This window comes from Carassius gibelio, chromosome B12 (assembly GCF_023724105.1).
Source record: "Carassius gibelio isolate Cgi1373 ecotype wild population from Czech Republic chromosome B12, carGib1.2-hapl.c, whole genome shotgun sequence".
NCBI lineage: Eukaryota > Metazoa > Chordata > Actinopteri > Cypriniformes > Cyprinidae > Carassius > Carassius gibelio.
In genome coordinates, this window is record NC_068407.1 from 25,002,277 (window position 1) to 25,028,390 (window position 26,114).

General features: G+C 37.6%; 1 protein-coding gene across 1 annotated transcript; it reads right to left on the reverse strand.

Annotated features, from left to right (window-relative positions):
• Positions 1-15,392: 15,392 nt before the first annotated feature.
• On the reverse strand, positions 15,393-24,479 carry LOC127968976 (uncharacterized). Its single transcript, XM_052570487.1, has 4 exons — positions 21,229-24,479; positions 21,093-21,143; positions 20,694-20,999; positions 15,393-20,603 (listed from the first exon to the last, which is right to left on the reverse strand). The coding sequence occupies exon 4, from the start codon at positions 19,645-19,647 to the stop codon at positions 15,688-15,690; it is 3,960 nt and encodes a 1,319-aa protein (XP_052426447.1). The 5' UTR covers positions 19,648-20,603; positions 20,694-20,999; positions 21,093-21,143; positions 21,229-24,479; the 3' UTR covers positions 15,393-15,687.
• Positions 24,480-26,114: the final 1,635 nt, after the last annotated feature.

Below are 26,114 nucleotides of genomic sequence, written 5' to 3' on the forward strand. Positions count from 1 at the left end.
GGGTCTAAACACGTCATGTGCAAACGTAAAAATAGGCCTACGTTCCACTTTAAAAAAAAACCACGCCGTTGTTTTTGTTTTCCGTTCATATATATATATATATATATATATATATATATATATATATATATACAGAATCTGAATTAAAATGTGTTTGATTTAAGCCTATTTTAAAATTTGTGTTATAAATTTATATTGCGCATAACGCAATCGTTATAAAGGTGTTTAAACAACAATACACTTCCACTTGCATGTATTTGACAATCGGAATATCAGATATTTCATTCCATAGCTAACACATTTGTGAATATGGGCCTAATCTAGGCTATCCAGGGTTGTTGTTTTTTTTACTTTGTGCAGCTCATTTACATGCGCGCTCTGGCGCAGATCCGCCTCTTGCGACGCTCAGCTGTGAAGGATTAATAAATGGGTGCATTCCACTTGAAGCACAACCTCAGACGGTGGTATGATTTGCTCTTTTGTTGTTCTGTTTTCTTTCAGGATCAAAAATACAACAAATGAAAGCGTTTATCTGTATTTCCGACTGATGAGAACTATGCATAGCCTGCCCTATTCATAAATCAGTCAATTTTGTATTTTATTATGATATATTTTATTCTAATGTGATCAGTGACTGATGGACCAAAGAGCACGTATTTCGACATTTGCAGTAAAAAAGTGAAATATAAATTCTCAGAAAATGCATTTAATACCAGTATATTGAAACGTCTGTTTATATAGCCTACTCCATTAATAAAGGAGTCCAGACATGGGAAAATATCAGTCCACATGCGTTTTATATTTAATATGAGGGAAATAGACATGCATGCATGCGTGATACAAAAAATATTTAAATTTTAGGTAACAAAATATTTTTTGTAATTCTGTCAATTACACTAAGGTTATTTCATTGTCTGCTATATATTTGCTTCTTATTTATTAAAATATGGGCAATTGATAGATAAAACATTGATCAAAATTAAGATACAATGTATAAAAAACGAATATCTTTTAAAAACAGTTTTCCATAAATAACTTCTGTATGACCTGGCAATAAAATTCGAAAAAAGTGTGTCTAATGTGATTTGCTTAACTAATTTGATTTCGGGTGCGGGTCGGGTGTCGGTTCTATTTTAAGCGGGTGGGGTCGGGTGCGGATTTTAATTAGTGCTGCTGTCGGAAAACGGGTCAGATGCGATTTACAAAATTGGACCCGTGCGGCTCTCTGGTTCGTACTTAACTTTCAATATTTATTGCACGTCAACAGACAGCAAGAGTTTTATCCTACACTTCCAAGTATTATCTTTGTAAGAAAAGTGTTTTGAATTTGAATTAGTGCTTATATCTCCACCTTATAAAGCCAACTTTTCATTGGATTGGGAAAAGTAATTAGTTAGATTACCCCGTTACTGAAAAAATTATGTCGTTACCTAACGCCGTTCTTTTAAACGGCATTATTCCAAACACTGATAAGGAGAAATGGAAAAATGAGTTTTTGGCTCGATATCTCATTTTGTTGTTTGGGGTTTAAAAATCAGTTTATGGCTTCAATATTTCATGCGCACTGGTGGGCGCAGCTGAAACGCTGCTTTCATCTGATTGGTCGAATCGCTCTGCCTTCAGCACGTCTTTTCATTCTTTCGGCAGAATAAGAGTCAGTGCTCGTGTGGCACTGTAATGTCTGAAACCACCAATCACTGTTAATTAGAATAATATTTGAAACAGATGTGGCTGGGCACATAATTTGTGCAGCTGTGACTTGCAAGTGACCCCTTTAAATTATTTCTAGGTTATAGTATTGTATCAATATTGTCCCACTGTAAATACCGTGCAAATAGTTCTGTCTCCTTGGATAAAAGTGAAGTGGAAATCAAAATCAGTAATACACTGAACAGTTCAGTTAATATGTCTGTAACATTTATGACTTTCGTCTTTTAAGTCTAAAGGCACTATGTATGTGTGTGTGACATTAATAAATAATTGTGAAAATTAATATAGTTACATTTATGAAATAAATTAGTAATATTAGTTTTATTACATACTAAATTGAATTATGTTTCTCTTCTTAGTATTCTTTGTTGGGCTTGAAAAATAGACATATATTTGAACATTATTATTATTTATTATGAGAATAATTGACACCGACTAAAACTTTAATGTTTCACCAAATTCAGCTCAGATCGTCTGACTCGTTGCTGTATAACTGGTCAGACTCATGCCCGTTTCAAACATAATCCTTCTGCAGTGCGTATGCGTTGCATATTTTTTTATACACCCATGATAACAGATTCCAGCGTTCACACGGCACGCAGTTGCGGTCCGTCAGTGCGTTCCAGGAGCAGCGATCATTTATGTACCGAGTCTATTTTTGCTGTGCTGCATGCGCTGAATTAAAGTGACAGCGCATTGTTCGCAGGAAAAATTTACACGGATTGACACGGAAATGCAGTCATTTCACAATAAATGTATACTAATTAAAGCCTACTGTGTTTCACACGCAACACATGGGTTTTGGCTAGATTTAAAACAAGAAAAAGAGCAACTTTAGAGAAAAAAGGCAACATTATATATGCACTTTTATAGAGGCAGAAAAACAAAGTTATTTAAGACCCGTTGGAATGCATGTAATAACAGGGTATATGCAGGAATCTTGAAGTTCATTTTAATACCTTTTCAAGACTTTTTCAAAGACCTTCTCAATATTTTTTAATACCTCACCGCCACTTCAAGCTGTAACCATTTACATCAGTGATACTTTTAACTTAACAGTTTTAGTTTGTGATAAAGACTATAGACCACTCTGATACAAAAAAATCAAATAGGCTGGGATAGTAAAGCAAAGTAAAGTTTATAAAAAAAAAAAAAACTTTGCCCCACCCTCAACAACAATCATGCTGACATGTGCCTCAGTTCTTCTGATTTTGTTCCCAGCAGCTCGGTGCATTGTAATACGCACTGGGAATGCCAGAGCGTACTTTGTGGTTTTAAACTTACACCCGCCTGCCTGCTCTGGTGATCTCAGGGGCAATTTACGAACACACCCACAATAGCCTAGTTTATGTACCTGTTAGGGCTGGGATAAACGATTATTTTTTAAACGATTAATCTAGCGATTATTTTTTCGATGCATCGATTAATCTAACGATTAATTTTTTCAGACCGATTCGATTTCCATTATCTCCCCATTAATTGACTACTTACAATTTATACATGTTGATTTACATATCTGAATGAAAAAACATGAATTCCTTAACATTGCAATATATGTTTATTGCTCTTAAAATTACAAAATAAAAGACTGACTAAGAATGCATTACTTTGCACTTGTATAGAGATAGCATTCAATAAAACCTTGAAGCCTTGAAAACACATAGCTTACTGAAACAAGCCTACTGAACACATAGGGCCTTAGCTTAGTAAAAAAAAAGTTCTTCTTTCAGATGAAAGTAACAACAACTTGATGTCTAGCATTCAATAAAAAAGGTCACCCAAAATACTTGTTTAGAGCAATTTAAAGAATACAGTAACCAATGTAAACTTGAGGGCTTTAAGCTAATACAGAGAGTGCTTTTCCAAAAAAATAAAAATTAACAGTGGGAGCCAGCAGCCTGTCATGGAGAGAAAAAAATCTCTGAATGCTCCACGTGAAACGTTGGCGTTCCGCCCTTTTTCTATCGTTTCTAATGATTTTGGAGGGAGAGAGAGAGAGAGAGAGAGAGAGAGAGAGAGCAAGACAGCCCTCGTGTAGTTTGAAGACTGTGAGTGCGTGAGCGCGCGTGAAACTTTGGTGTTTCACCCTTTTTCTATGGTGTTTAATGATTTTGATTAATATGCACAAGGGAGAGAGAGAGCAAGAAGCGCTCGTGTTGTTTGAAGACTGTGAGTATGCGCGCAGCCGGGGATCTCCCTCGTACGTGCCTTGTCAGGCGCAAATAAGGCTTTAACAGCCGCCAGAAAAACAGATCAATGCAGAAAAACCCCTGGATTGGTTATATAACGTTGGACAGAATGTTGATCCGGCCATCGTGTATATTCAGCGCACATAAGTTAAACGTTTTGCAAACATTTTTTAGAGAAATAAAAACAGGTCGACAAATCGGTGCGCATATTTTGCGTCAATGTATTTTTTGCGTCTACGTCATCGATGACCTCGACGCGTTGTCCCAGCCCTAGTACCTTTTCGTTTTTTAATAAAAATGACTAAATTCACACACTTTTACGATGTTTTTGGGACTCAAATTTTGAAAGTATTTTTTCTGAATTAGCGGTCCAACAGTTTAAGACTTTATAAAGCCATGATAAGACTTTTTAATACTTTTTAAGGGTCTTAATTTTCCCAAAATTGATTTATCACCTTTTAATACTTTTCAAGACCCCGCGGATACCCTGAATAAACATTCAAATGCAAAAGCCTCGAGAGTCGACTGTTTCTGTTAGTGGTGAGTTTTAATTTTAAATGTTTGTGAGAGCCTAACAAGAAAAGTAGGCAAATGTTGAGTTTAAATGTGCTGCAGCTTGTTTCAGCAACATATTATAAAAACCTAGCAGTCAAATGCATGAGTAATACGTTGTTTATATTTAAATTTAAATATGTCTATGAAAGATTGTTTATCAAAATAATGAACAAATGTAGTTTTTTGTGGCTTAAAACAGCCGCGGATCGGTAGCGGACTGCAAACGCGTCCTGTGTGAAAGCACAATGAGTCTGTGCTGCTTCAGCACCACATATGTAACGCACACGGACTGCATACGCACTGCAGACGGATTATGTGTGAAACAGGTGTCAGTGGCGTAGATTACATGGGGGACGCGGGGGACGTGTCCACCCCACTTTTATCATCACAAAACTTTGTCCCCCGCACTTTTTCAGGCAAGTGTGTTCGTATAGAGGTTTTCAAGAGCTGGTGTGAATAAATATAGATTTAAACTCAAAGAGACAGGATTGTCTGCGCATGACCTGATGTTTTTTTTTTTTTTTTTTTTTTTTCGGACGGAGAAAGCGAGATGAACATTAGGAAGTGCTTAACTCTCCTGCAGTGTGTGTTGAATACTCAAAGCAGCAGAGCACTCTTGCGCAGAAAGTCATAATAGGAAATTCCTAATATTGGGGCAACAGCGTCCAGCTATCGCTGTATGAAACAGTTTTTTTTAAATTATTTTTTCAAGTCCAAAAAAATATCCAGCGGGTCATGAATAAAGTATATGAACAATGCAGTGCTAATTGACAAAGCATTTATTACAGTATATAAACTATTCTGCCTTGTTTTGTGATGAAAAGTGTTTGTAGTATATAAACAGATCATCATTCTTTGTTATTGTCCAGCAGTTATAGATTTCTAAACCAAAAAAAAAAAGAAAAGCTACATTTAAGTATCCACTACCAGTCAAACGTTTTTGAACAGTAAGCTTGTTAATGTTTTTTTTTTTTTTTTTAAAGAAGTCTCTCCTGCATTTATTTTATCCAAGTACTGCAAATCAGTGAAATTTTGAAATATTTTTACTAGCCTATATAAAATAGCTTTTTTCTATTTGAATATATTTTAAAATGTAATTTATTGAGGATTCATAGCTTATTTTATATATATTTTTTGCATCATTACTCCAGTCACACGATTCCTCAGAAATAATTCTGATATACTGATTTGCTGCTAAAAAAAGAAGAAAAAAATTCTTATGATAATATTGAAAATGCTAATTAGAAGGTTTTCAGGTTTCTTTGATGAATACACAATTCAGAAGAGCAGCATTTATCTGAAAAAGAAATCTCTTGTAAAATGATGTCTTTATCGTCACTTTTGATCAATTTAAAGAATACTTGCTAAATAAAAGTATTAATTTATATAATTTATTTAACAAAAAAACAGCTTTTGAATGATATAGTGTATAATAATGCAAAAGCTTTTTATTTCACATAAATGCTGATCTGTGGATCCTTCTATTCATCAAAGAATGCTGAAAAAAATTACTCATCTGTTTTAAATATTGATAATCAGCAAATCAGCATATTAAGAATGATTTCTGATTAATGTGATACTGAATACTGGAGGAATGATGCTGAAAAGTCACCTTTGATCAAATAGAAAACAGTTAATTTAAATAGTATAAATATTTCACAATATTACTGCTTTTGCTGTACTTTGGATCACATAAATGCAGGCTTAGTGAGCAGAAGAGACTTCTTTCAAACCATTAAAAATCTTACTGTTAAAAAACTTGACTAGTAGGCTAGAGAGAATATAGTATGGGTTGTGTCAAACAATTTGATTGATGAGGGTCATAAAAGCCATCTGTTCTGGACACCTGTTTGTACACCCCCCTCCCCTCGCTGTACACCCCGGTGACCTAGATATGAACTTATGAACCTAAGATGAACTTACGACCCTAAGAAGGAATTTCGGTGAGGGAGGGTGAAAATGTGTTGGAAGCTTTTTTTTGTTAAACTCTGAAAAGGGTGAAATCATGAAAATGGTATAAGGGGTTTTTTTATTAATCTTTTAAGTACACAGTGCATTTCAAGAAAAAGCTTATACACACATACAAGGTGGAAACGATGTAATGCTCGTTTTTCATAGTTGGAAGAGTGTAAAACGTTGTTAAAGTTGTAACAAATAAAAAAGAAAAAAAAATAGGTTACTGGTTATTTATCTAAAACAACTAAACAAGTCAAAACCATCAGATGTGTTTTCGTTAAGCAGCACGTGAAAAAGATATGAGAGGTTGTAAAAATTTAAAAAGGTGTTTTGTTACCAGCTAGAAAAGAAAGCATTTAGCATTTGTACCTTACCTCAAACTGAAAAAGAAATGAATGTAAAGCGGCGATACAAACCAGAAAACTTGGTGTTTGTCATAATGTGAGAAAAAGTTAAAACAAAAGAAAAAAGATGGTAGGCATTATGCGATCTAAAATAAAATCCATCAGACAAGAAACTTGTCAAATCTATGTTGTACTTTACCACTAACCACCATTTTAAAAAATCGAGAGTGTTACTGACAGAGAGTTAGACGAAAGAAAAAAAGATCTCACAGCAAAGTGTCAAGGCATCTCCGTTGAGCGATACTGACAGCACCGCAGACACAGTTAGAATGAATGAGGCTCGGGGAAATGCTCCGGAAAAAAAAAACCACGCCTCCGGCGCTAGAGACTGCCCCGCTGTAGGCGTGATAGCAGCGTCAATTTGGGTGTAACAAGTGTTTAAAAAGAGGATTTTGTGGAAGCAAATTTATCCGTACCTAGTGGTAAAAAACGAAAGGGGTTTTTTTTTTTTTTTTTTTGTGAATTGAAAAATTGGACAGCTATTCTGTAACAATGGCTACGACATCATCACCTAAAACTCCTGAGAAGAGTCTCGAGTTAGATATGGAACAGCTAATGATGGCCCCGAGGAAGGTAAAACATGGCCCTTGTCTGGCCAATTTCCTCCACGAACCTTTGGACAATGTTAAGCGTGAGTTCCATCTATCCGGCAATCGTATCTGTAGTTACGATTTTGACAAGAGCAACCGCGAGGTCAGACTGAGTACGGTGGATAGTGATGAAAGGGTCACGTACGACACGAGCGAGGATCCTGATCTGTTTTTCACAGTAAAAGATTGGTGTTTATTTTACAATTATGTCTGGCGGGATTTAAAAGATGGAGGCGATGATCCTCTATTCATAGGCGAATGGAACGGTGTCATTCCAGGAATGCGTTACAGAGTGCTTGGGGATCACATTAACAAGTACGCTGACGATTATATATATATTCTTTGCAGCGACCGTCTCCTGGATATACCTGAACGCGCATGGCCGATATCTGAAGCGGACCATCTTAAATACTATAAGATTAAATTTTTGTTTCAGTGGAAAGACGTGCCTGCGTTAGAGGAGATATTTGGAAAGATAGACAAAATGTTTAAGTGGTGTGAGGCGTTTGACAGATACAACAACATAAAAGTGAAACTGTTTCACCCTGAATGGTGTGTGGCCAGCCGGAGAGGGACTCATGTGGCCCCGCCTACCATCTATAATCATTAAATACCCACGTCAGGGACCTCTGTGGAAATAGACTTTGAGCGACATCACCACCACCAACATGACTCAAGAAAATACTTCGACACCTCCACACTTTGTATGCGATGACAACGCATCAGACCCGTGGTCAACGCAGGACAATAACGCTTGGTTGAACAAATTCTGTACAGAACTCGGATACCATAACCTCGCATTCCTCGCAAAGTACAATCCACCACCTCCCCACGCTGGACCATCTGACACGGCAAATTCTGAAAACGTCTCGGACACCGTCGATGGTTGCATCGGGGTGATTGGACATAAGATCATTAAAGCTGTGGTTGCCATAATTCTGGAACATCTGGTTGACAAGCAGCTGAAGAAAGATTGTTACGGATGTCAGGTCGACCATCCTTCGCAAACACAACATTCATGTCTCTATGAAGCGCCTGCGTACTATTTTCTAGGATGTTTTGAACAACTCTCGCATAAATTGTGTAAACCTGATCTGAAACTCATTCTGGCACAAACCTTGAAACTGTTTGGTTTAACACCGCATCAGCAAAGAATTCAGGGGGTTGTCGACGGCGTTCTGTGTGAGCTCAGAGATGAGATGTACATAGTGGAAGGTCTGGCAGAACTCCGGACGAAACTTGTGGATGAAACTTGTGAGCAGGCCATTTACGACGCTGTTGACAGCTGGAAGAAGAGTACACCTGCTGATTCTGATTAACCGTGGGGACATGGGTAACCTCTGCAGCACAAACTGCCTGGAAAAACTCGTATTTAAACAAAGAATTAAGAGTGAAATAACTTTTTTATTGTATAAGATTATAGATGATGAGAGTGAATGTTATGTGGACAATAAACGTTTAACGAAATTAAAAAAAACAAATGTTAACTGTGAGGGACATGTCGGAGGAGTGGTTTGTCATGACAACTCAGTGCATCACAAACACGTATAATCCACAAATGACTGTTAAAAATATTCTTGAACTTATGCCTGAATGTGAAGAAAGTCTTAAAATAGGTAACATTTTATGTCTTTGTACTTATGTAACCGATGTGTGTGTAATGTTGTTGTCAAGAAATGCCCCGATAGACGTATATAAAATTATTGACATACTAGTTGAACATATGATAGAGAAAAATGTTTTAATGTGTGTGAAATTCCTTCAATATCTAGATGATGTATAATTAGACAATGTAGGACCAATCAAATTGAAATTGTATGCGTCTTCTACAACGATTGCAAATAAAAAGCTTTTGACCTAATAACTCTGTCATTGTTTTGTGTAAACAGCAGTGGTGGTAAGATGTCTGAATTAATGAAAAAAGTGTACTACAACCCAGCACACCCTGGTTCTTTGGGTGGTAAAGAACGATTAAAACGTGGTGTACTACAGGAATACGGGGTAACTCTGAAGGATAAAGAAATATCAGATTGGCTATCATCTCAGGACACTTATACATTACACAAGACAGCACCTATCAAATACAAACGGAATAGAGTGATAGTGTACGGAAAAGATGTACAGTTCCAAGCAGATCTTGTCGACATGTCTGCTTTTTCGAAAGAAAACGATGGTATAAAATTTTTACTGACTTGTATAGATGTTTTTAGCAAGTATGCATGGGTGCGTCCGCTGAAGAATAAGACAGGTGCAGAGGTGACGAAAGCATTCGCCTCTATACTCAAAGAAAACCGTATACCTCAAAAATTACAGACTGATAAAGGTACAGAATTTTTCAACAAACATTTCCAACAACTGATGAAAAAGTATAACATACGTCATTTTGCTACGGCTAGTGATGTGAAATCGTCTTGTGTTGAACGCTTTAACCGCACTCTTAAATCATTTATGTGGCGGTTTCTAACGGCTATCAATTCAAAGCGTTACTACAATATCTTACAAGATCTTATAGAAGGATATAACGCCAGTTATCACAAAAGTATTAAAATGCGACCGTTGGACGTTAATAAAGAAAATGAGACCGACGTGTTCAATAATCTGTATGGAAAGTTACATAAAGGAACACCTATCTTTAAGTATAAAATAGGAGATGTAGTTAGAGTTTCAAAAGTTAGAGGTGTATTTTCGAAGGGTTATGAACAGAATTACACCGAGGAATATTTCACTATAGCTGCTCGTATACCACGAAACCCTCCAGTGTACAGACTACAAGATTATGACGGCGATGTTATCGACGGTTGCTTTTATGAAAAGGAATTACAAAAAATCATTGTGAACCAAGACAAAGCGTTTAAAATAGAAAAGATTTTAGATCGAAAAAAGAGTGGTCGCCAAGTGCTTTGTCTTGTCAAGTGGTTGGGATGGCCTACTAAGTTTTCCTCATGGTTACCAGAAAAGGAGATCGTGGACATACAGAATCCATTAAAGTAACAACCCAAGGAGTCATAAGTAGCATTTGTGAAAAACTACACCATGAGTGAGGGCGGCTTTTATATAACGCTACCTTGTAATGCATCTATGGATGTTTACCCTGACAATCGTATCTCAAATTACAAAACGAGACTAGCAAGAAGTATGAACCTAAAGGGCCAATGGGAAGTCGGTTTAATTGAATTTTATTATACTGTTTCCTGGTACACTTTTAATGAGGAGGATGCAGCATTTATTATTAACACAGACCCTAATATACTGGGATATGATGAGAGACATTACAAAGAGGACAGTGATGTGATTATCTACATTAAAGAAAAAAATCTACAAAATGTATCTAAAGTGTGCAATAAGTTAAAGCCTGGTTATTATGAAGATGTACTATTTCTGGTTAGAGAAATCAACGCCAACCTGCCACCAAAAGTCACACTTGGTTATGATCACATCAAAAACAGGATATTTCTAAAAGCACCGACAAATACATCTTTGATATTTTATGGGAAGTTGGCTATTATTCTAGGATTAAACTCTGGTGTGTCTCTAGGAACTACAAAGCAATCACCCGAAAATAGTTCTGACGGTGTACCTGTCGTCACATACGCACCGCATCAAGCTGACATAAGAGGTGCGTTTTATAGTATGTACATATACAGTGATATGATCGAATATCAACCAGTAGGTGATTCGTACGTGCCGCTACTGAGAACTGTACATATAGACGGTACATCTAACGACAGCGTCAGTGTTAGATTCGACAAGCCGCATTACGTACCTGTGAATAAATCTAATATTACAGATATCTGCATTGAGGTTAAAGACGATCAGAACAAACACGTGCGTTTCACTTATGGTAAAGTTGTGGCTAAACTTCACTTCAGACCGGTGAAATAAGTTTTTAGTTTTACCAAAACTATTACGCAGCTATGGACCCTGAGCGATATGTTACATACTACAGGAATCAGGCGGGTAACGGGTTACCAGGATACGCAGGCGGTCCTGTTATGTACGGAGCAGGCATAGGTGGCATCTTCAAATCTCTTTTTAGGACGGCACTACCTCTGTTGAAAAGAGGTTTTAGTATAGTAAAACCACATCTAAAAACTGCTGCTAGAAATATAGCTAGTGATGTTGTGACCAGCGCTCTATCAAGATCGTATATCGACAATAATAATAATAATAATAATGGACAAAATGGCCACGGGTTAATGGTGATGTCACGAGGTTCTTTTAAACCACCGGGTGAGCGTCTACGTAGGGGGAGTGGCCGTATGAAGAAAGCTAAACGTCGCAGTAACAAACGCGTTGCCCCAAAACGTAGCAGGCGTCCCCGCACTAAACGTGTAAAGAAAACCGTCCGTACCAAAAGACTTCTGAACACTATTTTCTAATCATGGCTCTATTCCATCGCATGTCCGAGGAGTGTATTAAATCAGAGTTAGACTTATTTACAATCCCCATGACACAGACGTCCATTGAAAAAAATACTTACGTCGAAATACCACCTCTATCCGCAATAACCGATTCATCACCGTTAGAATTTTTTATCGCTGGCACGGGAGAGGATTATTTGGATCTTAATAACACTCTTTTATACACTAGACTCAAAATAACAGGACCCGACGGTTCTAATATACCAGATGGATCACCTGTCGGTTTAATAAACTATCCGGGGGCATGTATATTCTCACAGGTGGATGTCTCTCTGGGGGATCGTCTGATAACCCAGAGTTCCAGTACCTACCCGTACAGATGTTTGATTGAAGCTCTGATTAATTTTGGAACAGACACACTCGAAAGTGTCTTTTCAGCCGGTTTGTTCTACAAAGATACACCGGGTCACATGGATGCTACGGACCCCGCTGGAGAAAATACGGGATTAATGAAGAGAGCTGCATTTACCAATGCTAGTAATGTGATAGAATTACTAGCACCCATTCATAGTGACATTTTCTTTCAAGAAAAATTAATGTTGAACGGTGTAGATATAAAAATAAGAATGACAAGAGCTAAAGATGAGTTCTGTCTAATGCGCGATGACGCAGTTGCTTATAGACTCAATATTGTGTCAGCATCTCTTTTTGTCAAAAAGGTTACTGTGTCACCAGGCGTCCGGTTGGGTCATGCTCAGGCGCTTCTAGGTACTACTGCTAAATACCCCATAGACCGCGTGTGTGTGAAGAATTTTTCTATCCCAGCCGGTTCTCGCGTATCTAATCAAGAAAATCTTTTTCTCGGGACACTACCAAAATCGATCATTTTAGCAATGACCGAAAATTCAGCCTTTTCAGGGGCGTATGATAAAAACCCATTTGCTTTTAAACATTTTAACCTGGAGTTTTTGGCTTTATATCAAGACGGCGTCCAAATTCCGTCCAAACCGTTTCAACCGGAATATGAGAGCGGATCAGCCGTTAGGGACTTTTATCAACTCGTGACGGCTACCGGAAGACATCTTAAAAATCAACCTCTTGTAATAGATCGTCAGGATTTTCTAAACGGATACACGCTCTACGCGTTTAATTTGACCCCTGATGAAGATTGCTCGAATCATGTTTCACTAATTAAATCGGGTAATATTAGACTAGAAGCACGATTCAGACAACCTCTCAGACAATCCATAACCATTATCGTATATGCGATTTTTGATTCAATTGTTGAAATATCCAACCGAAGACAGGTGTTAGTGGATTATTACTGAGGAGGAAGGAAGGAAAATGAATACGGTACAACTAACGTCTGTTATGGAAAAGATTGATCACAATACAAGTTTTTTAGGAGTGCTCCCCAGCGATTATCTACCCAAAGTGACCGTAAAGAAAAACCCGTCTATGCTTATTTTTAACTCTGACCCCCTCCACAAAACCGGGGTTGCATTGGTTAGCAATTTACATATCCGAGAATGGCGTGAGCTGCTTTTTTGATACCTTTGGAGGATCTCCAAAAGACCCTCGTTTTCCAAAGACTGTGCAAACCTTTTTAAAAAACAACTCTATCTGTGTACAATACTCTAACAAACAGGTTCAAGACTTCACATCCGATACCTGCGGACAACATTGCGTGTTTTTTCTGTATCACATGTCAAAGGGTTATGATTATGAAAACGTTGTTAAACTGTACCATGATGATCTGATTAAAAATGATAATATGGTTGCACGATTTGTAAAGAGAATGAAACCTTCTCTCTGCCGTACATTTAATTGTATTAACTGTGTACAAAATTGTAAAAGGTGCCTTTAGTGCGTCTAGAACTGTGTTTTTTATTTTATGTTTAATAAATAAAAATGGTATGTAATCTTGAATGTCAATAATATGTTTGTACTGTATAAATAAAGACAACGTATAGACAGACCTCTTTTTATCTTTTTTTTTTATTTACATCAAAAACTTAATACATAACAACGCAATATATTTACACATACACAAAAATAAATAAAAATTAAAAAGATAACCAGGCGGTAGTATCGAGCGAGGGTGAATTAAACAACTGTCCAACATCTGTAGTAGATTGTGTCATAGTCTTTGACTTGTGCTTTTTACGAACGTCTTTTTTCGTGGGGTTAGGCGATTTCCTTTTAAGGGTTTCAACAGTGCGTTTAACCTGTGGATTCGTGATAGTGGAAAATGGTATATTTAAAGTTGCAAAAGCATCCAGAAATTCATCCCAACCGCGCGGTCTGTATTCATCACGGGACGTGTGAGGCGCCGTTATACTTTTAACCAAATCCAACATGTGTGAACCTACAATTACATTCCCTTTATATACAAACTCTCCAGAATTTGTCCATGAAGACACTTGTTTGGCATTAGACATTTTATTCAGAATGAGTTTGATGTTTTTTAAACTTCTTTGAGGCACATTGTTTAAGATTTCATTGACAAGCTGATCCTCGCCTTCATCATCAGCATGCGACGGTGCACCGCCAGATGCACTAACAGGACCAGTGGCAGATGCACTAACAGGTGCAGTGGCAGGCGCTGTAGCAGGCGTATTAGCAGGTTCATCGGGATGAATAGCGTCCGTTTTCGGTAGTGAAAGAGTTAAAGTACTGTTCTCCAAATCACCTTGTTTTACTATAGTTAAAAACCTCTGTAAGACGCTGGAATAAAGTTTAGCCTTCCCATGCGAATCTAAATCACTCCTCTGCAATACGTTTCGTATAGCCGTGTCTAAATCGTTCTCCACAGTTTGTTGAATTGTCTCACGAGCACCTGTAGTCCTTAATTTATTCATCTGATTCTGAGGGATTAGGTAAAGTTTTTCGGCATATTCCATTTCTAATGTTGTCTGGAGGTTATTAAACTAGTGATAAACGGTATTGCCACACTTAACAGAGGTACAAGAAAACCGCCTCGTTGATTAATCAACCGCTTTTTACTTTTGATGTTAATCTTTTTACTAGCAGCGTATTTGATCTCCTGTTTTTTCTTTTTTAACCTCCGGAACTGGTTGGTGTTTAGAGGTATGTTGCCGTGAAGAACATTTAGAGCTATCTCACACAGGGATAGAATCAGCTGATCTGACGCTGACTGTAAAATAACACGACGTTGTCTCGGTGAAGCCTTATATAATAGTTTTAAAAGAGGTAAGTTTTTACACAGCCTATCACTCATTTTCTTTTCTGCACATACACCACCTGTTGATCTGAAAACAAATGTGATCTGAGACGAAAACGCTCCGGTGTTTTAGCTTTAAAGTCGATCAAAAGGAATCCGTAAGGTTGATTGGTAGCATCCTTATAACACTCCATAAAGAATTTTGTGTTTCCTGGGTAAATCTGTCGTCCTAAAGTCATTATTTGCATCGAGTCTCTCGGACTCTTGTACAAAATAAGATAGTGAGTATTGAGGGCGATAGTCCTACTGGTTTTACCGTGAAAAAACAGATTCTGGGTTATCAATATGATAGAAAATGGTATATGATGCACGTATTGTGTGAAAGCTCGCGATAGTTCAGCGTTTGAAAATGCTTGGCACATCAGATCGTCACATATGATAAGTACATTGACATTGGGTTTTATTAAAGTTTCATCGGTTAAAGACTTTGGAATACCTTCAATAAATTTTATATCATACAATGACAACAGTTCATCATACAAAGGTTGCCAACAACTGTATAAAAATACAATACTGTCAATTTTTACATTGATCAACTTGTATGCATTACGCAATAAATTCTTTACAAAAACAGTCTTTCCGCTTCCTGACGGGCCGGACACCAAGACTGAAAATGGATATTCTAAACGAAAGTCAAAATCCTCTTCAACATACACATTTTGTGCGTTAGAAATACCCTTAGTAGCCATAAGGAAGTGTGGTGTAATCAGGAAGTAGCACGCGTTTGTCATAAACCACTTTGAATCTTTTCAATACTGCTGTATTATGCAAAGTGAACTTCTTTTTATTCCGCACAATGGTCTCTGTGCGAGTGAGCAGGTGGCTAGTGTCACGTGATGTTACATAGCCCTGTATCAGACCTATCATGCTTTCTAGAGTTACAATTTTCGCATTAGCAGAATGTAGCGTGACCCCTTTAGCTTTAAGAGTTACTTTATTTTTTGTGGTTTTAAAGGAGTAGCTCTTCGGTCCCATTGATGCGAAAGTAGTTATGAAATCTCCATCATCAAGTTCATCCGTCAACTCACCAAGATATGCACCTGTTTTAGGCATCCAATCTCCATCTTTCGATACAAAGATAACGCTGTCTGTATCTACATAAAAAACACGGGGCCCTAACTGATCCATGAGATCATATAACTCCAGACGGCCGTAAGCCGTGGTAAATGCTGCGATGAATACATTAACATCACTCGCGGGGGCGGGGTCTTCATCGGCATAGCACCATTGAACTAAAGCCACAGTGTCCGACACGAATGAGAAGTGTTTAATGACACGTCCGTTTCCAAAGATATAGCGGGCGAAATCTTCAGGGTCTGTTAAAAGCTCCGCTGTAGCTTGATTACACCTAAGACCAAATCTACCCCAAAGCGAATTCAATAAATATTTATTTATAGATCTGCGTGCGGGGTTAAGCGCTATTTTGTCAAGGTCGAGGTGAACTCCCTCCTTCTCAAAATAATCTCTGACGTAAGACTCCTTTTCATCATCTGTCACTACGTGTGATGGAAATCCTGAAGCCTCTTGTTTGAATTTGAGAAACGTCTTAACATAACCGCTGAATAAAGTGTCTGATGTCTGCGGAAAATGCCAGACTTCGTCAATTCTGACTACCGAATAACCTTTATCAATAGCCCTGGAGAGCTCGACAGAGGTCCAAACTCCTGAAATGATTCTCTCGTCATCACTATGCTGACACTGACCCTGATACTGCGTCTCAGCACAGGTACGACACAGCGCAAATAGTAGTTTCCCCTGAGAGGATTTTGCAGGTAATATTGGATGCAGTAGTTTACGTGGGGGCAGTACACTGCATTTAATGAGACCGAAATAAGATTTGACCGGTTCAAAATCTTTTAAAATGATCTCAGGATGTCCGATAGGGTAGGTTTTACACGACTGTACATACGGATATAGAGATGTGAAATCCAGATATGACACGCGTTCGCCCTCGGCGGTCTCGTGGTACAAGCGGAGTGCATTCGTGCGTCCGCCGTAAAGTGCTTGTCTAGGATTCAGTCTCGCTGGTGCATTATAATTACTCATAAATGCGATGACATTGGGATCGTTTTGTTTAGCAGACTCCCACTGACATTCCCAAATCTTGTGCACTTTGAGATTGTAGGTATTACGCAAAACGTTCAGCTTATTGTCAGATTGTCTTCTGAGCAGGCCAAAAGGTGTTTTTGACACAGGATTCAAATCGTTAGGATTAAAACAACAACAATGCCCGTGCCAGAAACATCCGAGAAATTCCAAAGCTATTTTATCTCCATTATCAGCCTCATAATAGCCGTCCACATGATACGGTTCAAATTTGGCTTCGCCATAATTTAAAGCGTGATGAACATCGACGTTTCTGCTTGCTTTAATGTATTCCAACCATTGTATGGAGGGGTTTGAGTAAGCTTTGTACTGATTGATGTAAGCATTTTTGTGCGTTAAGGCAATCGTGTCTTTGGTTAAAAAAAGCGTTTTGAACACTTTCATAGCACATCCGGCTAGTGTTATACATCCGAAAGGATCTACGTTGGTACATTCTATAAACTCTTTTCTGTATTTCATACAGCCTTCACGTAGCAAAACAACGTCATTCTTACAGTACAATGCTAGTTGCTTTTTGAAGTCAAACACTCCTCCTGCTACACCTTCGTACCACGAATCAAATTTCACGCGTTCAGCGTCAGACATAGTCTGATATCCGTAATAATCTTTTGACGGGTACGGACCGATATAGTTTGCATTCTGCAAGCGATTAAAATGATGTGGAAAATATCCTTTTTCGCTGGTGTTTAAGTTTAAAGCAGAGGTCATTTTTGACAATTTCATGGGCAAGAAGCTATAGCTGTCGATGTATCTCTGTTTAAAAACTTGATCGTACATGTAAACAAGTCTACACCCTTGGAGTATGATTTTTGGAGTTAGTCCCTGACTAGTAAAATACTCGAGCAGTATAAAAGAGTCGAAACCTGAAGAATTGTGTGCGATAAATGTGAAACCCTCAAATTTCGGACGTCTGAAATGCTTAACCATCTGATCCACACAATCTACACCTTCCGCCGAAAACTCATCCCCAGCTTGTGTTAATGCACAAACATAATTTGCCTTATGACGACCGTCTTCATACATCGTCTCAAAGTCAAAATAAATATAGTCTTGGCTATGTTCTCTAGGTTTGGATGGCTGAATATAGCAACAGTGCTGCTCTTCACCCATGAGAACTTCGGCGCAATGAACACATCTGGATGGTGCACATTTGTGCGTTAATAGCTTATCACCGGACCATTTTGTTCTGTACTGTCTGCAACATTTATCACAGTATTTTATGCTATCACACTGAGACTTTGAACCGTCACTTTGTGTTTGTTTATGCATTTCATAACATAAATCAGATCTGCAGTATCTCAAACAATCATCGCATTGCACCGATTTCTTGGGATGCGTGTAGCAAGACGTGTTCATGCATACGTTACATGTAAATTTGCAATAATGTAGACTACGATCATTAAACCCTCGATAGCAGTACTCACAAACATACCCATATCCTAAGAAACCTTTCAGATTTTTTATCCCATAAAAATGTTCTTCATGCAGGTACAAATGCAACGTCTTGTGATGCGGCTCATCCGTGTTTTTATACACTTCCAATTTACCTGAACCTGATCTGTGAAAGATAACTATTTTCAAGTCTAGAAAGGCTTCAAATTTAGAAACATCATGCAATGCAATTTTATCTTGTGGATCGTAACCCAGATCGGTATGTATATTTCTGGCTAATGTCATCAATTCAGCGTCTGTACACTGAGGATTTAGAAAGTGTGCTATGCACATGCTAAAACACATATTGTCTGTGACATTTTTGGGGGCAAACAAATGCATTCTATTTTTCTGTATGACCTGGTTATGTGCCAGATCTGACAACTTCCTACGCGCACCAACACCACCTTGTTTGTTTCGCGCTACAGAGACACGTAACTCTAAAGCGGTATCAAAAGCTACATCCGTATTGCTTTGAACGGTTCGTTCGATTTGGTCTACAAATACATTAACGTCATGATTGTTATCAGGCGTTAGAACTGCATTAATATCAGTGGGCAGACTTGCACCTTGCAGGGAGATGTTAAAAAAAACCCCATCGCCAGCTAATAATCTGGAAAGTGTAACAATCTCGTTCAAAATATCATGTAAAAATATATTGTATGCTGCAAAATCATCTGTCGCTATTTCACGAAAATTTAAAGTTCTGCGAATTTCTAAACCATTAAATCGAGGTCTTGGGACAATCGTAAAATCACCCACACTACCTCCTTCTCTCACTAGTCTATCTATGTAATGCTGACTGAGACCCATATCTGGAGCTGTGGGATCATAACCTGAGGGATCGTTATTAGGAGTTCCAGCACCGATCTGGACATCGCTGTCTACAGCGGCTCCCAACCATTCGTGTTGTTCGTCTATTAGCTCGTGTAATCTATCTATCATGTTAAGAGGATTAGGCGGTAACATCTGTAAATGATTGTTAATAATTTCGTGTAACTGTTGTGTATTGTTTTGAAAATCATATCTGGGTCTTAATGGTCTCTGATCATCTTCTGAACCGTGGGTATGTAAATCATCGTGACATCTTTTACTACTCATTTTGAATTATTATTTTATTTATTTAAAAGCGAAAACACCTTTTTTTTTTTTTTTTTTTTTTTTTTAAATTTAAAGACAAGCGTGCATACTCCTGAAAACACCAACACCAGTTCACAATGCGATATAGATGACAAAACAGAAACATACAACTGTTATAAATTCAAAACCATATATTTTCTCCACAAGTAAAACAACCCTAATGTGGGATACAATAACATGCCATATGATATAAAGCACCCCCCAACAGACAATATTAATAAATGAAAAACTAATGGCAATTCACTACCTAGAACAAAACAATAATACGTGTAAGAAATAAAAAAACAATATATTTTTTTTTCTTTTTTTTTTTTTTTTCAAGCCAAAATTTTTTAAAAATTAATAATACTAAAAACAACAAGACAATACATATCAAGGATGATCACGCTGGTACAAATCTGATAACATTCTTTGCATTAGATTTAAACGTTCACTGATCAGAGTAAGAGCATTAACAATTAAATTTTGTTCAACTTGTACCTGATGGATTTCTCCCGGTACCCCGTTCATACGCTGTTGAAACTGACGAAATTCACCATATAGTTGATCGTGACAACTCCTCCAAAATTCGGCTGCATGACGTAAGGATTCGTTCAGCTGTTGTTGGCATTCGATGATGTTCCTCAAAATCGCTACCACATCACTTTGAGCATTACCCACGATCTCTTCTGCACCTCGATAGGACAATGCTTGACCGCTCAAATCGAAAAGTGTGCCAAACCGTCGATTAACACGGCGAAGCATATCATAATCAAGCCTTCTATTTAAATCACGTTCACGGAACAGCTCTTGAGGGTCTTCGTTAGGCAATTCTTCCGTCTCCTCTTCGCTTGCCGAATCGCTAAAAGACGCACGATCCCACGCGCTCACCATAGAATCGCTCCAAGCTGTCACCCCTCCTTCATCATATCGCTGCTCTGTAAATATAGATAAAGGTTTTTTAATTATTTTGCTGAATAAACGCAAAACATAAAACATAAAAGCAATTTTTCTGCTTTAATACATACCGTTATTCTCCGAAGTCCTTAAACGACTGGTGCTTGGTACATCGTCTGTTCCCCACTCCGGTAACCTCAGACGTTTCACTCCCTGGCCCTCCGAATGTCGTACTCTACACGTAACGCTAGCTTCGGTGCGTACGTTTGAGACATCTGGGAGATTGTGAGAATCACCCTCGGGATCCGGCGCGTCGGCGGAGGCAGGCTTTGTGACGTGTCCTAGGGCGTGTTGTGATTCGGTGCTAATCTCAACTTCTTGCGCAACGTTTTCTGGAGGGGTTATCAGCTCCTGATTGTTGCCAACATCTTGCTCGTCTGTCAAAAAATAAATAAATAAACATTTCATTATTATACTGGTAAGTATGTTATGGGAACCTTCATTTTTAACTTATTGAGAAAAAGTCTTACCGTTATTAACAGCACCGGGTTCATCACAAGCAAACAACACGTTCTCATCAACTATTGGAATGATAGCAACGTTATTGTCGTTATTATTATTATTATTAGTCATTGAATTAATAAAATAAAATTGGTAAATACTTACATAACTCTTCAAGGATCTGATCCAAACCTTCATCGAAGTCCTGATTCTCGAAACCGTCTAGAAATCATCCACCATACATTAAACAAATATTCACTTTAAAATATATTTAAATCATTTGTATAAAATAAAATGAATAAAATAAAAATAAAAAACTCACCCTGGTAGTTGTCCGCCATTGTTTCGTTATTGTTTATTGTGGCGTAGCACGACTTGAAGTTAATTTTGCAGGTAATCAGTATGACAAAACTTTTAGTTTTTAAAGCCTGGGTACCCCCGTGTGGGCGTCTCTTGAGAACGCCTCTAAATATAATAAACTTCAGAAGAAGATACCCTAATAACATAAATCTTTAATACACATACACGTTGATTTATTTACGCCTGTATGTTTTACAACTTGACTGAATGTATCTGTTACCTGACTGATCTGCATCAGACACCGTCTGGTCTTTATCACGGATCCTGGTGCGTAAAGACGCCCTTTCATCTCGACGGGGTTAGATACGGCATTAACTTCATTTGTTTGAAATGCAAAGCTTTTTAACAAACCCAAAATCAATGCATTGATATCTGTGTAGCATTTGCCCCCGCAAAGTATTGCGAATCGTTTGCATTTAATAGTTATTTCATCTTACATTGGAAATCAAAGCTCTTAATAAGTCAAAGTCTTAAATTAAAAATCTCATAAGTGTTGTATGTGTGTGTGTGTGTGTGTGTGTGTGTGTGTGTGTGTGTATGCGTGTGTGTGCGTGTGAGTGCTTGTGTACTTGTTTGCATTCTCGGTACATTTATGTTGAGGCTGAAAGCTCTAGGGGTTAATAAAAATTATAAATGTAACTAAAATAAACTAAATTAACTCGAATTAAACTACATATTCCTGTATTGTCTGACTTGTTAAAAGATTTCACACCCATTTGACCCACCAAACGAACTGTCAGATAACCTCACGATCACAGGCCTTAGCCATAAAGTTTAAATTGTCTTTGATCCCTGAATAAATACAATTTTTTTTTTAAAAACCGTTTACAACACCAGAACCCCCTCGGAAAACTAATTAGATTACAGTCGAGTTGCAAACCCCCAAAACCTTTAGATGTTTTTACCCCCGCCGATGTCTAACTGATATGCAGGCGACATCACACAGACACCAGATGCGCGGCACGGTCACGTTTCGCTGCACGACCTGAGACGAGATATTTCTTTCCTGTCATATTGTTAAATGGGTATACTTTTAACTACATATGTATGGTTTATTTACTAGATAACACGACACAAACTCGGCAGAAGGAAAGTGTGAATGGGTGGCTGTGTGTGTGTGTGTGTGTGTGTGTGTGTGTGTGTGTGTGTTTATGATTGTATGGTTGTGTTTGTGCACTTGTTTGCATTCTCGGTACAATTATGTTGAGGTTGAAAGATCTAGGGGTTAATAAAAATTATAAATGTAACTAAAATAAACTAAATTAACTCCAATTAAACTACATCTTCCTATATGGTCTGCCTTGTTAAAAGATTTCACATCCTTTTGACCCACTAAATGAACTGTCAGATAACCTTGTGATCACAGGCCTAAGCCATAAAGTTTAAATTTGTTGAGTCTTTGATCCCTGAGCACTTACACACAATTTTTTTTAAACTTTAGTTGACCTGCAGCAGATCTTTTACAACACCAGAACCCCCTCGGAAAACTAATTAGATTACAGTCGAGTTGCAAACCCCCAAAAACCTAGATGTTTTTACCCCCGCTGATGTCTAACTGATATGCAGGCGACATCACACAGACACCAGATGCGCGGCACGGTCACGTTTCGCTGCACGACCTGAGACGAGATATTTCTTTCCTGTCATATTGTTAAATGGGTATACTTTTAACTACATATGTATGGTTTATTTACTAGATAACACGACACAAACTCGGCAGAAGGAAAGTGTGAATGGGTGGCTGTGTGTGTGTGTGTGTGTGTGTGTGTGTGTGTGTGTGTGTGTGTGTTAATTTCCATAGCTTGAGAAATTAAGCTTGACAAAAATAAAAGATATATCGACGGCAATAGTCTAAATTTAGACTAGTCGTAGATTAGCGTAATTAACTTAATACATTAAAAACAAATAATGCTTTTTTCAGTGCTGTTTTTTATTATTATTTTTTTATTTTGTATTTTTTAAAGACTAAAAGTAAATAAAAATCGCATAAAGCTACATCATTTAAAAAGTACAAATTGATCTTATGTTTAAACGGATTTAAAGTTTTCACTAATTAAGGCCTGATGTCTATTTATTAAAAACTACTTAGTTTAATTATTTTAACATTTAAATCTATTTGACACAGCAATCACGCCTACAGCAGGGGCAGTCTCTAGCGCCGGAGGTGTGGTTTTTTCCGGAGCATTCCCCGAGCCTCATTCTAACTGTGTCTGCGGTGCTGTCAGTATCGCTCAACGGAGATGCCTTGACACTTTGCTGTGAGATCTTTTTTTCTTTCGTCTAACTCTCTGTCAGTAACACTCTCGATTTTTTAAAATGGTGGTTAGTGGTAAAGTACAACATAGATTTGACAAGTTTCTTGTCTGATGGATTTTATTTTAGATCGCATAATGCCTACCATCTTTTTTCTTTTGTTTTAACTTTTTCTCACATTATGACAAACACCAAGTTTTCTGGTTTGTATCGCCGCTTTACATTCATTTCTTTTTCAGTTTGAGGTAAGGTACAAATGCTAAATGCTTTCTTTTCTAGCTGGTAACAAAACACCTTTTTAAATTTTTACAAGCTCTCATATCTTTTTCACGTGCTGCTTAACGAAAACACATCTGATGGTTTTGACTTGTTTAGTTGTTTTAGATAAATAACCAGTAACCTATTTTTTTTTCTTTTTTATTTGTTACAACTTTAACGACGTTTTACACTCTTCCAACTATGAAAAACGAGCATTACATCGTTTCCACCTTGTATGTGTGTATAAGCTTTTTCTTGAAATGCACTGTGTACTTAAAAGATTAATAAAAAAACCCCTTATACCATTTTCATGATTTCACCCTTTTCAGAGTTTAACAAAAAAAAGCTTCCAACACATTTTCACCCTCCCTCACCGAAATTCCTTCTTAGGGTCGTAAGTTCATCTTAGGTTCATAAGTTCATATCTAGGTCACCGGGGTGTACAGCGAGGGGAAGGGGGTGTACAAACAGGTGTCCAGAACAGATGGCTTTTATGACCCTCATCAATCAAATTGTTTGACACAACCCATACTATATTCTCTCTTAGGCTATATATATTACAGAAATGTTATATCGTAATGTGATATATATATATATATATATATATATATATATATATATATATATATATATATATATATGTGTGTGTGTGTGTGTGTGTGTGTGTGTGTGTGTGTGTGTGTTTGTGTAATTTCTGTCCCCCTCACTTTTGAAAAGATGGCTACGTCCCTGTGAGTAAGACTTAACTTCCTAAAAAATCCTTGTGACTTTTGTTACCCTAATAATGAAGGGCACATCCCCAGGTCCTTCCACTCCCCACTCCCACTAACATACAATGACGTGCACCAGTCACTTTGTGCATCATTGGTCTGCTCACTACCTCATTCAGCATTGAACTGAGATCATTCTACTACCTCATCAGTCAATAGATAAAAGAACTGCTCTCTGTATCCTTTGTCATTTTAATCAGACTGAATAAGCTTTTTTTTTTTTGCACTACAATCTTTATCTGCACTGTTTGTTCACCTCAATGGTTTGTACTCTATCTGCCATGTGCCTTGCGCTGCTTTATTTAACTTTATTTTTTTACTTTTTTTCATGCCCTTATTTGTATAGTTGTATTTTATATTTTATCTGTATCTATCATTATTTTTAGGCTCTACTGCTAGTGTTATCTGTATTTACCATGCATCCAAGAGTAATGCAGTTTTAAATTCTCTGTATGTATGTACATGTGGAAGAACTGATAATAAAGAAGACCTGAAAGATAGAGTTCTTATTAGAACCAGGAAGTATGACCATATTAGCCCAGTCCTGTCAACACTGCACTGGCTGCCTATTAAACATCGTATATATTTTAAATCTTGCTTATTAGTCCTGAATGGTTTAGCACCTCAGTATTTGAATGATCTCTTGTTACATTATAATCCTCCACATCCGTTGCATTCTCAAAACTCTGGCAATTTGATAATACCTAGAATATCAAGCCTGCTTCGCTCTCAACGCAAAAGCCTACTGGCGCTCGTGATTCCTTAGCTCCGCCCACACGTCACGCCTCCAGCCGGTCGTGTTTTTCCGAGAAAAAACGGTACAGACTATCTTTCTCTTATGAATATAATAAAACTAAAGACTTTAACCTGGCTTTCACATAACAAACTAATACGCCTCTAATATCCAAATCCTTTAAAGGATTTTTAGGTTGCATTGATCTGGTAAACCAGAACCGGGAACAGAATGAGCTTTATTGCCAGGTATGTTTACACATACGAGGAATTTGTTTTCGTGACAGAAGCTCCGCAGTACAACAGAATGACAGCGACAGAACATAAAATACATAATAAAAGAATAAAAAATACAAATAAGTAGATAGTGAATGACAATATACAAATGACAATTGTAGGCAGGTATATTACAAATGCAGTTATGTATGTACATATATATTATGTGCAAAATTTAAGTGTATACTAAGTATGTGTGTTAGATAAATAAAGTGTATGTGTATATAAATATAAAGTGTAGTGTGTTCGCCGTTATTATCAGCTGTTCATAAGATGGATTGCCTGAGGGAAGAAACTGGTCCTGTGTCTGGTCGTTCTAGTGCTCAGTGCTCTGTAGCGTCGACCAGATGGCAACAGTTCAAAGAGGGAGTGTGCTGGATGTGAGGGGTCCAAAGTGATTTT